This window comes from Macrobrachium nipponense, chromosome 21, assembly GCF_015104395.2.
Source record: "Macrobrachium nipponense isolate FS-2020 chromosome 21, ASM1510439v2, whole genome shotgun sequence".
In the NCBI taxonomy this organism is placed as follows: Eukaryota; Metazoa; Arthropoda; class Malacostraca; order Decapoda; family Palaemonidae; genus Macrobrachium; species Macrobrachium nipponense.
Window position 1 is genome coordinate 48,676,132 of NC_087212.1, and position 15,239 is coordinate 48,691,370.

General features: G+C 38.5%; 1 protein-coding gene and 1 long non-coding RNA gene across 4 annotated transcripts in view; one reads left to right on the forward strand and one right to left on the reverse strand.

Moving 5' to 3' along the window:
* LOC135198019 (ras-related protein Rab-5B-like) overlaps window positions 1-4,652 on the forward strand; it is a 55,059-nt gene extending 50,407 nt beyond the window's left edge. For all 3 annotated transcript variants that reach the window (XM_064225375.1, XM_064225373.1, XM_064225372.1), the window contains exons 4-6: window positions 491-707; window positions 1,259-1,377; window positions 2,725-4,652. In XM_064225375.1, coding sequence (XP_064081445.1) covers window positions 491-707; window positions 1,259-1,362 — 321 coding nt within the window. In that variant the 3' untranslated portion in view covers window positions 1,363-1,377; window positions 2,725-4,652. The remainder of the gene's footprint in view (window positions 1-490; window positions 708-1,258; window positions 1,378-2,724) is intronic.
* LOC135198020 (uncharacterized) lies at window positions 3,241-14,634 on the reverse strand. Its single transcript, XR_010310709.1, has 2 exons — window positions 14,343-14,634; window positions 3,241-5,266 (listed from the first exon to the last, which is right to left on the reverse strand). It is a non-coding gene; the product is annotated as an uncharacterized LOC135198020 (long non-coding RNA).
* Window positions 14,635-15,239: the final 605 nt, after the last annotated feature.

Here is a 15,239-nt window from a genome sequence, read left to right on the forward strand (position 1 = left end):
CATCCTCTCTTAACTAACAAATTAAATGCTATAGAAAGATCATATATATTCAGAACTAACAAATTAAATGCTGTAGAAAGAGCAGTTATATTCAGAACTACAGACCTCTTAGGTCTCTCCCATATATAATAATAATAATAATAATAATAAAGACAAGTGATTTCAGCTGTGTCTTGTTTCAAGTCCATGTTCTTGAAAAAATCCTTCCATTCATGCTCCAAAGCCAGAGAAATATGATTCATTGGTCTTATAAAATTACACTCAAGTATAGTCCTTGATGGTAATGAGGGGAGGTTTGTAGGAAAAAAGGCTTAAGTTCTAATAAAGTTAATGTATGTGCTTTTGCATTTTTTTTTCTGTAAAATTGAACCTGGTGGAATTGGGATTGTTTCTCTTTGAGATATGTGGGAAGCTTAGGTGTTTAAAAAGTAATAAAGTTAGTACCTTTAAATGTGTACAATTTAAATTATAAACTACTTTTCTTTTACAGGACACGTTTGGTCGGGCCAAGACTTGGGTCAAAGAACTCCAGCGACAAGCTTCTCCTAATATTGTGATTGCCCTAGCTGGCAATAAAGCAGATTTAGCTACGAAAAGGATGGTAGAATATGAGGAAGCCCAGACTTATGCAGAAGAAAATTCGTTGTTATTTATGGAAACCTCTGCCAAGACAGCCATGAATGTAAATGACATATTCTTGGCAATAGGTAAGTTGTTTTATATTTATCCTCCATGGAGTGGATAGTTTTTATTTTTGTTGTAAATTTTGTCATATTATTGTTGTTATTCAGAAGATGAACCCTGTTCATGTGGAACAAGTCTACAGGGGCCATTGGCTTGAAATTCAAGCTTCCAAAGAATATGATTTCATTAGGAAGAAGTAAGATGAGTTAAAGGGAAATACAGAGAGAAGAGATCTCACTTATAAAAAAAAATAAAAAAATAAAATCACCAGAACATAAATGACTTATTCAGTGGCTTGTGCTGCATATATGCTCTTAACCTCTAGTGGAACTTGAATAGCCTGATATTTTTCAAGGCCAAAAGATGTGTTAGGGAAAGAAAATCTAATGTTAAAGAAAAAATCCTTAAATTAGAAGTTGGACACATCCTCACAATTGATGAGTACTCTGTTGCACTAAACAAAGGAAAGTTTTTAACCTAAGACACATAATTAGATGGATGTGTTTGCAATTGATGTGATAAATTCAGTGTTTTTAGGATAGCCATTCTGTAATCTCAATAATTGTCGTTACAGCGAAGAAACTGCCAAAGAGTGATAGTACTGCTAGTGCGTCTCCTAGTGGCACTGTCACGGTGGGAGCCACACCAACACAGGGTGCTGCTGGCTGTTGCAAGTGATCACCTAATGTACAGGTAAGAGATTTTGTTTAAAATCAACCATGTTTAAAACATATTTTAAAAACTTGTTTGTTATATGTTTAATAACTACAGGTAAGAGATGTTTAAAAGCAACCTTATTTAAAACATTTTTTTTATTTTAAAACCTGTTTATTTGTTTTTAATGTCCATCATTAATAGTATGAAACTAATATAAATTTCCCTGAGGCAACAATTGAATATGTACCAGCCTTCTAATGTTTGTCATGGTATCTTTTCTGTTATTCAAAGGCATTCTCACTACATATGAAAACTTTAATGCCTGTGTTCAAATTTTAGGTTGCCAAGGGTTGAATTAAATTTTTATTAAGAGGCATAGAGGCAGAGGTTAGGGAGAAGTAGTACTTCAAAATGTAACTAACTTGTGCATTTAGGAATGGACTTGATTTTGTTCTAGGGCATATTCTTGAATATTTTTTTTTTTTTATAAATCATTTCAAACCAGTACAAAATGTACATATTTCTGAATTATAGTAAGTAATAGCCTTAATGCTGTGACCAGCATAAGCCTAGCCTACCAACTCAACTCTGAAAGTTTTCATATAGGCTACTTTTATTCTAAGCCTTTTAAAGATCGTCATACATCATTGTTATTTATTGTTATCTTAACAAAATAGATGCAGGTATTTTAATGCCCAATGAAGTTTGGAGTCTTTATGGGAATTTGTTATCTTCAAAATTTAATACAATACCTTGCAGAGGTTATTTCATTATTTAGGTCTCCCCAACAGGTAAAATTTGTCGCTGTGACTGAAAATAGGTAGCCATTACATCAGTTTGGAAAACAAGATGTACCATTTTCATAATCTCAGTGAATTAAGCCAGGTGGAAAAAAAAATATTTAGATTGGGTATCAGACATCTTCATAAATTTAATTTTCTTTGATATTTCTGTACTGGTCAGAAGTTGAAGTGTACACAGCATTTCCAACTTTTTTTTAAATGTGCATTGTATAATTATTGTATATTGCCATGTTGTTATATAGTTTCTCCCCTATTTCTCTTCAAGATATGCTTATGCAAGTTCAGTACTTTTATATCTTAAGAGACATTCTTATTCCTTATAGTACATAATTCCTTTTTGTGCATAGCTAATGTATCCAGGTATTTTACTTTTGTGTATGCTTAAATAGTATTTTTTGTGTATTCCGTTTTTTCTTAGTATTCCGTTTTTTCTTAGTAAAATATCTAGGGATAATTGGAAATTTGGTTTTGGCTTTAGTGGTGTAAATGTGTTGACTAAGGCCTTAGGTGTTTTTTTAAATTAGTGAAGATGGTTACTCGTGAGTAAACAATTTAATGAATATTTTCATTTTTGTTTCAGGTGAAACATTGTGATGCTAGTGTAAGTTACGATACCCAGCTACTGGTAGCTCACTTTTCTCCATTGGATTTGAAGATTCTGACATTCCTGGGTTAAAATTACTTTTGAGGGTCTCAATTTTTCATTATTCAGAATTTTAGTCTGTTTAAGGTACTTCTCAGTTGTCAAGTTGTACTACAGTTTGAAGGTAGTCTAAATTGACAGCATGATTATATTATTAAAGCAAAAGAAAAAAAAAAAGTTAATCCCCGATTAGAGGCCGATTTTCTTGCATTTGTGCATTTTGAATCACACAGGGCCCATCTCAGGCTACTTTACAAGACAATTTTACTGTTTGGGACCTCATTCATTCACAAGTTTAAGAAATTGAAAGTCTTGTTAATTTTCAAACTTGATTTCACATGTTAATTGGTATATCAGTTGCACATCGTAATGCCATTCCCATTTATTTATTTCCTGTAGGTATCTCCTCCTCCCCATCTTATATTGCAAAGATAAATGTTAGAAATTTTATTAAAAAAAAACTCCTGAACACTCTAGGTTCACAAAGTGGTTAGAAAGGTTTCTTGCCTTCTCACTAAGTCATATTTTGTGAGGGATCTTGCGCTCCAACAGTTAATCTGCTCACCAAAGTGAAGGAGAGAGAATATGTTTATAAAGCTTATCATTAATATATGAAATTGATATAGTTAGGTGTTGTACAGTATATTGATGCATGTTCTTGTGTATCATGGTTTACAACCTGTTTTTACCAACATCTGACAAGGACGATATCAGATTATGCGAGAGTAATCACCAGAGTTAAGAGTTGATTTTTGAGCTAACATGGTCATACATGGAACGGTGAGCATTCATAATTCACTTGAACCATTTTTGTTACAAACAGTCTGCATCACATCTGAGAAAAAGTCCAGTCCCATCTTATGCTTGACCATGATTGGCCATGTGATAATAATGTATATTATCTATTTAAGTTTCTTTTTATAAAGTAGGGAAGAATTTCTATGTCATTTGTAAATTTTTTTTTGTTTACCGTCATATTAACGGAAAAGATTAGACTTGGGTAGCTAAACTACAAAGGCTGGCAAGCAACAGTAGTTTTTAGAGATCTCTAATGGCTTTTGCAGAAATAAAAAAATTTCAGGGATAATTGTAACAGTAAAATAGTTAATGACAGACAACGCGTGTACAGTAACAGGAAAAACTATTAGTATGATTGGCGATGACCGATAGTATGTTGCTGCATATTGAGATTAGAGTTTCGGGCTCCCATGTCTAATCTGACCGTCAATTGTACTCCTTTTGCATCCTGGTACATGATGCTTTTGGCCAATTGAATATATGCTGTAATGAATGCCCAGCTGTGGGTGTGCCATTGATATAATAAATATGACATTGAAAGTGTTTATCAAGATTTTTAATTGTATTAGAAGTATATTTATGATTTTCAAATGATACCATTAAAGAATAGTTTTAATGGCTTTTAAAAGCATGCTTTTTTGGCTTTTGATGGTCAGATTGCAAACTCTTCAAATCTTGGTGATCAGATTGCAAGCTCTCATCATCACCATGGCACGACCATTGCGAGGCATTTCAAATGTCAATATATGACCACTCCAGCAATGATAGGCCTTAAAGTATATGAGGTTTATTTTCCATATTTTAAAATGAAAGTTAACCTGATATATAAGAAGTTTAAGGATCGACTATGGTTGGCACGTCATATTAGCTCTGCTCAGTTGTGCTTGGAATTGCTCAGTTCTTATATTTGATTGATGTGTGGCATCCATTTTGAAGATTTAATATCTGCAGTTGCCAAGCCAAGCACAACTGATCCTGTTTCATGTGTACACTAAAACCCTAAAGTCAGACAGCAATCTTGTACAGTTAAAAAAGTACCTATTATAAATAATAAAATATTAAATTACCTTTGGCATTTTATTAAAAAAAATTTCCATACGCCACAGACAGTTCAACAATGACATGTTTTTTTGTTTGTACAAAAATAACAGATGGGAGATTGAAAATTTCATACCATAGATACTATGACATACAAACAAGCATTCTTGATTTTTTTGTACTTGGGATTAGATGAGAAATATGAACATGATGCACAGGCAAAGGTCTTCAGTTTAAGAACCTGTGACAATTGCATTCACTGCAAATGACGTTAGGTTCACTTTGCAAAATAATGAAATAATTCATCTGAATACTATAAATAATTATACTTTCTATCAAACTAATACACAATACATACAGTCATGAACATGTCCATTAAAAATAAACTTCAGTAGGTCCTGACGCTACAAATGCATATTTTGAAAAAAACATTAACCTTCAAATGGTCCTGACACTAATAATACATTTCTTCTCGTAAAGTGTGTTGCCAAAACGGGAGTGTTCTTGGTGGGGAAAGTTCCAAGCAGCAAACTCTCTTCTCCTCTCTTCACATCTGAATTTTGTGAGACATTTATGTCATCTTCATGGTTGTCTTCTAGTACCTTGCCAAAATCCCAAAGCTTCACACAGTTGTCTAGTCCACCTATTAATATATTAAAAAAAATAAAGCCAACAAGACCACAATTCTTTAGATTTAAAATTTAAAGCTGCTTGGAATAGTGGTACCCTAAAACAATTTACCCTGTACTTATGTAATTCCTATTATCATTTGTAATTTCAATTGAACACCATAGCCTTTGGAGGCTTGAATTTAAAGTCAATGGCCCCTGGAGGTTTCTTACATTTAAGTAAGGTTTTATTTTTATACCAAAATGCTAAGATACTTGGTTATAAGCTATTAAGCACCAGCCACAAATGTCATTCATGATTGATGGGTGATTGCATACACCAATGACCTACAGTGTATGAGTCCACCAGTCTTAGCTTTTCCTGACCTTTCTGTAACAAGGTGAGGCTAGTATTAAGACAGCAAGTAGTGAAGGTCCCAAGTACAAGTAAGAATAAAATGAAAAATAATAAAATTTATATATTTTCTGTAGCTACTGTATTTATATAGCTTTAGTGAAATTTGGAGAAAATAATCCTCTTGTAAAACTTTCAAAATCTACAAAATCACTACTGCTCCCATTAAGAGCTTTATCAGTCACCCATTTGATAATTCAAAAGACCTAACTAGAAAAATTAACAGTATCTTGAGCAATTCCATAAGTTTTGAAGTCTAGTAAATATACACAAGCCTACTGAATCTGTATTAAATTATCTTTAACATGTATTAACTTGATTTACCACTATCAGCCATTCACAATTTCTAATAAACTAAATTAATTCATTTTTAGTGGAAAATTCTAGAGAAATGTTTATATGGCAATAAGTAACCCATTACCAGCAGTTCTCTCTCTAAGCTATGTACAGACTCATTTCTGACACAACCACTATCACACTATCACAGCTGAGTACCAGGGAGGCACATTCTCAGAATCATTGTATTGGATAGCAATGGAAATTTTTTGTCTGGGCAGAAGACCACAATGCTAAGATAGTGCAAAAGCTTGTGCAGAGGTTAGTGAACAACCAGTTATGGAGGTCAGTGGCAGGTATAAGAAACTCCTATCGTCAATCTGTTAACAAATTCTTCGTTATTGCTAAGTGCAATGATCCAGACTATGGGTCACTAGACATTATGCTTTACTCCATTCAGTTTTACCAAGCAAGTTCTTGTGCACTGGTTTTGAAGTAAACTTTTTAATTACCTCCATGTGACCTTATATTCTATTTCTTCCATCTTTCCACCCTCTTCTAACAATGATTCACAGTGCAACTGAGTTTTTCCTTCTGTTACACCTTTCAAACCTTTTACTGTCAATTTCCATTTCAGAGCTGAATGACCTCAGGTCCCAGTGCTTGGCCTTTGGCCTAAATTATATATTCAATTCAATCCATATCGCCTTGAAAGACTTCCCTACTCAGTGAAATGCTTAACATATTTTTTCTATTATTTGTTCATATACTAATCAAACCTTCAGTCTTAACATTAGAATTTACTAGCACCAAGCTGGAAACCGGTAGAATTAAAATTAAACTTGGGAGATCCAGGGACTATTGGCATCTATACCAGGTCACTGGGCAGGTATTACCCAGAATGCCCATGGCGTCCCGTGACCCACCAGTTATTTTTCTACCGTCTTTCAGATAGGACGTGTTTACTGTCTATCTGATTTAAAGCCAGTTTCAGTTTGCCCTTTTTTATTGACTTCACTTTCATTTTTCTTGTTAATTTTCTTTCTCTGAGTGTGTTCAGTGTGGGTGTGATCTGTAAGAGTGTATAAGTGGTGAGATGGAGATTTTTGCTTCACCATCGGGATCTTCTTCCGTTTCAAAGAGGAGACAAAGGAAATGCCCTGGAATAGGTGGCTTTCTGTGTTCAAGATTCCTAACTTCGGTGTCGATGGATCCTATTCCAACATGTACATGCAGAGAAAATGTATGTACAATTACTAATCCTTGTTCTGTTTGTCGCGGTTGGTCGGTGGAACAGTGGAGAAAGTTTTATGAGAAAGGCCAGTGCAAAAGAAAGGAGACGACGCCATCTTTGGATGACCAGGCGTTGCCGGCTTCTTTTGTATCAGTAATGAACGAGACTACTCCATATGTTTCGCCACCTGCTTTTGATGTGTCCCATACCCCTTTGGTTTCTCCTAGTGATTCGTTATCGGAAACTCCAGGAGGGGTTTTGGGTAATTTTATGCATAATATTTATGCTCCGTTCTTCCCAGCAGGGAGGGGGGGAGCATCGCCATCTTTCTTCCAGGTGCTGGCTCCCGACGCGCACAGGATGGAAGGTACGTGGGCGGCGCTAGGCCTACCAGGCGTACCAACCTTGGAGGGTTTGCTGTCGCATTATATGGCGTCACGATTCCAGCAGAGTTCGGCAGCGCTGAATGTTCCTCATCCCCCTGGCTTGCACTTTATGGGAAATAATACCGCGGCTACGCCAACAACTTCAATGTTTACAGCGATGCAGAACATTGGAGGTAGCTTTGCTACAAATGCAGGGATGCCAGCAGCAGCCGCACAGTCTCTCCCTACAAGATTGATGACATCACAACCTGCGTCACACACCGACATGGCAGACGCGATGACGTCACAGCCTACTGCTTCTCGGTCTACTTCGCTGCCTCCAGACCCAAATACGCTTTCTGACTCAGTGGTAAACACTGCAATGAAGAAATTACAGGATCTAGAGCAGAACATTTCTAAGAAAGACAAAAAGAAAAGGCGTGATTCGTCGTCTTCATCTTCTTCCTCTAGCTCGGCGTCATCGATAAGTTTGATGACATCACGGCATATACCAGTCAAGCGTTGGAGGATACGGAATTTCATGACTGATCCTCGGGCTAAGAGTGAATTCTTCTTCATCTTTGGGCCAGGACTGTCACATCCCAGTCAGCAAGAAAGTCGAGAAGTCAGAGGCTGGTAAGCTCAAAGCTAGTGGACGAAGCCGTTTACAAGAGTACGAACGAGCGAGAGCGTCGACGGTCTCTGGGCTAGCAGCCAACGCGGAGTTGCCAGTAGAGTCTACAAAGAGTCTAAAAGAGACTACAATGCCGTTGGTAAAATCAACGTTGAGGGCGAAAAGTGCAGCAAAGAATAGAGCACAGATACCAGTTTCGCCTGTAAGACCGTTTAAAATATGGAGAAAGGATGAAAAGGCTCCTATTAAAAGAACGAAGAATAGAGAGTTGGCAACCTCGTCTGATACGTTGGTGGAAGGCGTTGTCCGCCTAGATGAAGGATCAAGGCCGAATTCTCAGACGGTCATTGGAGATGATATCAATCGTCATAGAGAGGAAGTTAGCTCTGTTTCGAGAGAGCCTTCATCTTGGAGGTGTAGGCGAGATTCTCGCTCTAGATCCGCAAGCAGAGAAGGAGTGAGGCGATCTTGTTCTCCTGCTGACTATTCGGGATCGAGCCGTCGGCGCCTATCAGAGACCAAAGAGACCGCGGCCATAGGGGCACACAGCCACGGAGTACCCGGACATTTGTCAGAGGATAGGAGTGAGATAGCATCTCCTGTGGCTGAGCACAGTACGCTAGAGCCGGAGGAAGGAGAAAACCAAGAGTTTCTGGTTTCGTATGCGGAGGTGATTGATTTGATTCGTCAATTCAATAACCTTTCGGGGAGCACGGAAACACCAGCCAGTATGCTTCCTCCGGGGATTGACATGGTATTTGGGTTGAAAAAGGATACCAAGGTGTCGTATGAATTGCCTTGTTCAAGTCATGCGGAGTCCGTTTTACAACACGTAAACGCACGGATTGCGGGAAGGGATAATTCCTTAAGATCAAATAGATTGTTGTTTAAGTTTATCCCTCCTCCAATGATGAAACATAGGAAATATTATACGACACCAACGGTTCCTTTGCTATCTAAACAAATTAACCCAAATGTGGTAAGGTTAAGGCCTGGATTAACCTTAGATCAAGTTAAAATGGAATGCCTTTCGATGATTTGCCAAGAGGCTGCTACGTTAGAAGCAACAGCTTCTTCTGTCTTTCAGATTGCTTCTTGGTTGGATCTTTGGTCAACAGCAGTGGCGAAGATTGCATCCTCAGAAGTGACAAGAAAAGTAGTGGATGAATCAATATTCATTAGATTACTACAATCAGGTTCCAAAGTAGTTGCGTACTTGACAAATTTAAGTGCCAATGTTCGGGCAAATATCCTGTTAATGAGGAGAGATGCAGCTTTGGCTAGACTAAGCCATACTGTTGATTTGGATTCCCTGCTAGCAATGAGGAATGGGGATATCTTAGTAGCAATTGCTGTTGCCAGAGGCCATACTGGAAGAGGCTATAGATAGAAGAAGGATGGACACTAACGATAGATTGGTACAGCAGGCAGTTAGAAAAACATCTAAGTCAAGCTACCCCTATGGAGGTAAGGCAGCAGTAAATACCTCAAAAGAAGCAAGTGAGACATAACATCCCTAATAGAGCAACAAGACCCTCTTCCCCAAAGAAGTTAGCTCATCGGCCCTTTCACAATAGAAATAACAGAGGAAGGGGGATTAGGGGAAGAGGGAGAGACTCAAGACGATAGATGGGCGCCTCTCATCACTCAGCCACACCAGTGGGGGGTTGCCTGGTTAATGGAAGGTGTGGCAGGAACTAGGAGCAGAGCAGTGGGTGGTGGATGTTCTCAGGGTCGGGTATTTGATTCCGTTCAAAGTAACCCCACCCCTGACAGAACAGCCATTACCTCACCTCGCTTATGCTCAGGAACCTCAGAAGGCTTTTATTCTGCAAGAGGAAGTGAAGAAGATGATGGAAAAGGGGTTGTGGAACAAGTATCCATTCCGTCAAAGGGGTTTTACAGCAGGATTTTCCTTGTACCCAAAGCCAACGGGGACTGGAGGACAGTAATAGACCTGTCAACATTGAATCTGTTTATAAGAAAAACCAAATTCAAAATGGAAACTCCAAAGACAGTTCTACAAGCAGTCAGGATCAAGGACTTTATGCTGACAATCGATTTGAAGGAAGCATACTTTCAGATCCCAGTCCATCAGTCTTCCAGGAAATTTCTCCGCTTCAGTCTGGCAGAGAAAGTTTTCGAGTTCAAAGTCCTGTGCTTTGGATTGACGTCTCCTCAAGTTTTTACAAGTGTTCACTCTCGTGTCGACATGGGCGCATGCTCAGGGGATCAGGTTAATAAGATATCTAGACGATTGGCTGGTGATAGCAAAGACCAGAGAGAAATTACTCAGGGACAGGGCGACCCTTCTGCAGTTTCGTCACAGCTTAGGTGTTGTGATATATCAGGAGAAGTCGCAGTTGGATCCAAGTCAACGGCTGGTGTATCTGGGAATGGTTATAGACACAATAAAAGCCAAAGTATTCCCAACAGACCAGAGAGTAGAGAAATGCAAACAAGTGGTGAATGCCTTTCTGGAAAAACCAACACAGCCAGCAAGACAGTGGCAGGTAGTACTGGGAATCCTAACTTCCTTGGAGAAGCTAGTACCACAAGGGAGGCTACACCTTCGAACTCTACAATGGAGGATGAAGGAGTTGTCACCAATAGTAGATCACCCATACGAGCAAATTCCCTTGTCGGCAGAAGTGAGGAAAGACTTGCTGTGGTGGGTGAACGACAACAATCTGACAGTGGGTGTTCCCCTTCAGCAACCCTCCCAGGATCTCTTGTGGTTCTCAGATGCGTCACTAGAAGGTTGGGGAGCCCATATGGAGGTGCTGATGGTTTCAGCAAAATGGAGTGGCGAGGACAGAGAACTCCATATAAACGTGCTGGAGTTAAAAGCAGCGTTTCTAGCGCTACAGGAATTTAGGGAGAGGGTGAAGGGGCAATCAGTGGTATTGATGTCAGACAGCACCGCAGTAGTAGCTTACATAAACAAACAAGGAGGCCTAGTTTCTCGGCAGTTACATGTAATGACAGTTCAACTTCATCAGTGGGCTGTAGAGAATCTAGTAGACATCAGGGCCAGATATATTCCGGGAAAAAGAAACAGTGGGCTGATAAGTTGAGCCGCAGGGATCAGATCCTGGGAATGGAGTGGTCCTTGCACCAACAGGTAGTGGACAGGATGCTTATCTTGTGGGAAAGGCCGATCATAGACCTATTCGCAACTAGGTACAACAAAAAGTTGGAAGTGTATTGTTCGGTAGTCCCAGACGTAGAGGCAGTAGTCTGGACGTTTACGCATTTCCTCCATTCAGGTTCTGAACAGGGTAATGCGGTCTCAGAACCTTAGAATGACTCTGGTAGCTCCTTTATGGCCAAAGGCAGAATGGTTTCCGGACCTCTTGGAACTCCTAATAGACGTGCCGAGAGAGTTACCCCCATGGAACAACCTAATATGTCAGCCGCACAAGGAGAAGTACCACTTCAATGGTGGAGACTGTCAAGTATCTCCTGTGAGCGAGAGGGTTTTTGCAAAAAGCAGCAACTCAGATGGCAGGAAATATCAGAAAGGCATCTGCAGCAGTATACCAAGGAAAATGGTCAGCATACTGTGATTGGTGTCGTAGAGGGAACTTGTCTCCACTCGGTACCACTATTCAGCAATTAGCAGACTTTCGGAAATATCTCAGGACAGAAAGGCATATGTCTGTATCTACGGTGAAGGGGTACAGGGCTGCTCTAGCCTCAGTCTTACGCATGAAAGGTGTGGACATTTCGTCTTCATGGGAGTTGGCCCTGTTGATGAAGAGCTTTGAGCAGTCATGTTCGCCAAAGGAACTAAAAGCCCCAGATTGGGATTTGACCATGGTACTGAGTAGTCTGACAAAATCCCCCTGCGAACCACTAAGGCAGATAGGAGCCTGACCCTGAAGACAGTCTTCTTATTGGCCCTAGCTTCAACCAAAAGGGTGGGGGAACTACATGGCCTGTCATATATCATAAAGCACTCGAGAGGTTGGAAGTCAATGATATTCGAGTTTGTTCCAGAATTCGTGGCCAAAACTCAAAACCCATCAATAGTGGACGGCAGATTTGACTCCTTTTCCACACTTTCTTTGGCAGAATTTGTAGCCAATGACAAAGAAGAGATACTTATGTGTCCCATCAGGGTAATAAGAGAGTACTTAAGAAGGACAAGGCACCTCAGGCAGGGGTGCCGGAGGTTGTTCGTAAGTACAGGACAGAACAAAAAGGAAGTGTTCAAGAATACAATATCGTTTTGGCTAAGAGAAAAGATCAATAATGCCTACACGACAGAAGACAGGGGGTCAAATAGCCAGGAGAGGGCTAGAGCTCAAGACATCAGAGGCTTGGGTGCTTCTTTGGCATTCAAGAAGAATATGTCTTTGGAGAGAATTCTGAAAGCTGGTGTTTCGAAACGCCAAACTTCCTTTTATTTAAAAGACTGACCATAGATCCTTGGACACTTTTTCCTTGGGTCCAGTGGTGGCAGCCCAGCAAGTGATATAGCTCATCCAGTACCCCTGGCGGGTCAGTTTGTGTCTAGTCTAAGATGAAGGTATGAAAGTAGAATGAATGGGATGACTGGTCTTTTTTCTTTACTACTTTCTTTCTACTCCTTTACCTACGGGCAGTATGAAGGAGAGTACCATCATAAGCTGGAATGGACTAGATGCAGGTGAGGTGGTCAGCCATACATACTGTAAAGTTATTTTAGAGTATAGTATACTTTTCAGTTGCAACACACTCCTCTCAGTAATAGGGATGAGTGGGGTGATGGTGGATCCAGATACAAGGGACAAGAGTGGTTTATGAAAATGGAAGGTTCTTTGTTTTCCCATAGTTTATAAACCATGGAATGGTATCAGCACCCAGTGAGGGAAACCAATAGATTCTCTTATATCTTTGGGTCAAGGGTTTATAGTCCATTCTCTTAGAATACTCCTAATATTCGGAAATGGACAAAGGTGGCAAACTCCCAGTCAGTTATAGAGACTTACCTCCCTCCAATAAGTAAGTCTATCCTAATGTTAAGACCGAAGGTTTGTGCCGTATATGAACAAATGACAAATTTGTAACTAATTTGTATTTTTCATAACTAAAAACCTGAGGTCTTAACAGTTAAAGGCCCACCTCAAACCACCCCTCTAGCAGTCTAAACTGGGTTAAAAATGTAACTGGTGGGTCACGGGACGCCAAGGGCATTCTAGGTAATACATGCCCCGTGACCTGGTATAGATGCCAAAAGTCCCTGGATCTCACAAGTTTAACTTTAATTCTACCGGTTTCCAGCTTGGCGCTAGTAAATCCTAATGTTAAGACCTCAGGTTTGTTAGTTATGAAAAATTATTTTTGGCCTCCTTGAGGTGTAGGTAAGAATAGGTAAGAACCATGACTTACCTGGAAAGGTGACATTCTGTCTTTTTGGCTCCATCAGATGATCATATTTCTGTTTTTGACAAAGATTAAGCTCAAAGAGGTTTTGAGTTTTTCCATCTTTTGCCTTCAAACATAACTCATGAACACTCAGAATATTTTTCATTAACATTGATTCTCACTGAAGGACATTACCAACTGGAAAATACTGTCTTCATTTTCACTTTCATAATGTTATTATCCTTCATCCCCATGATATTCTATGCTGATTCTACACTACATCTACCAATATTTTGCAAGCTTCTGACCCTGTAGGTGTCATAAAGTCATTGGCTTCTAGCATTTGTCATCCTCCATACTCCACCAATCCTACTGTCCCATGGGAAATGAGGCCATACTGGTTATCTATCAAATGACTGAGCATGCATAGTGGAAATAGTAATCTTTTGTGGACAGTAGGATGCATTTTATGTCTGGGATTTCATATCTAAGAGAATAATACCATATATATGATTAATGGTTTGTGTGATAAAACATCTTTTGTATTAAACTATTTTTTAACACATGACAAATAATTAATGGATTATACAGTATTAAATTAACTGTTTATTTACTTCCAGAGAACTATTGTCCCCTTCATTTTTCTACCATCTAAGTTGTGATTCAACACTTACGAGATTTCATTTCCTTTTTCTACAATGGCATTTTGTAATTCTAAGCAGTCACTGGAATTTACTTTCAAGTAATTCCTTACAAAATCCTTCAAGAAGTTTAATTTATAGAATCTTTAAAAATAAATAAAAAAAAGTAACTGTCATTTACACAAATTTCATACCTGAGGCAAGTATATTGCAGTCTCTGGAAAAGCATATTGTGAATATCGTTGAGGTGTGAGATGCCATTTCTGTGATCAAGTTGCCATGGGACATATCCCACACTAAAATGCGCTTATCCCCTCCAGCAGATGCTAAGAACCGTCCACATGGTGAAAATGACAACGCATCAATGGTATCCTAATAGAGAAAACAAGTAAAACATGAAGAAACTGTGTAATATATACTTGCATGGGTGCCCACGCATAGGGACAAGAGGGGGCATTTGCCCCCCTGAAATCCTGGAAAAAATTATTATTATTATTATTATTATTATGAATATATATATATATATATATATATATATATATATATATATATATATATATATGAATAACCTGATCACGGAGTATATAAAACGTGATGCTATGTATAAATAAGCTCACAAAAAGTTTTATAGTGTTGCTATTAATGAAAAAGAAATGCCTAAAAATGTACTTAGCTTACCTTATTTTTGTGGATTTGAAACCATAAAATCAATATTTAAATCGTTAATGTTAATGTAGTGTTCTTTATAAAACAATACCATTAAAGATATGCTAAATTAAGAATAGTCCTGTAACAAATAACAACATCATTTACAAAATTCCTTGTATTTACAAAATTCCTTGTAAGGATTGCCCATCGTTTTACGTTGGTCAGTCAAGTAAAAATTTATGTGTACGTATTAAGCAGCATATGTATTCAGTTAGAACAGCCCAGACTTCAAATGCACTGTTTATCCATCTGAGTGAAAAATCTCATTGTATTAATTGGGGTGATACCTCAGTAATTGCTAGATCTAATGATTATGTTTCAAGAAATTTACTGAAATTAGCAATTATACAAATCACTAATAAAAAACAACCTAAATCTTAGTC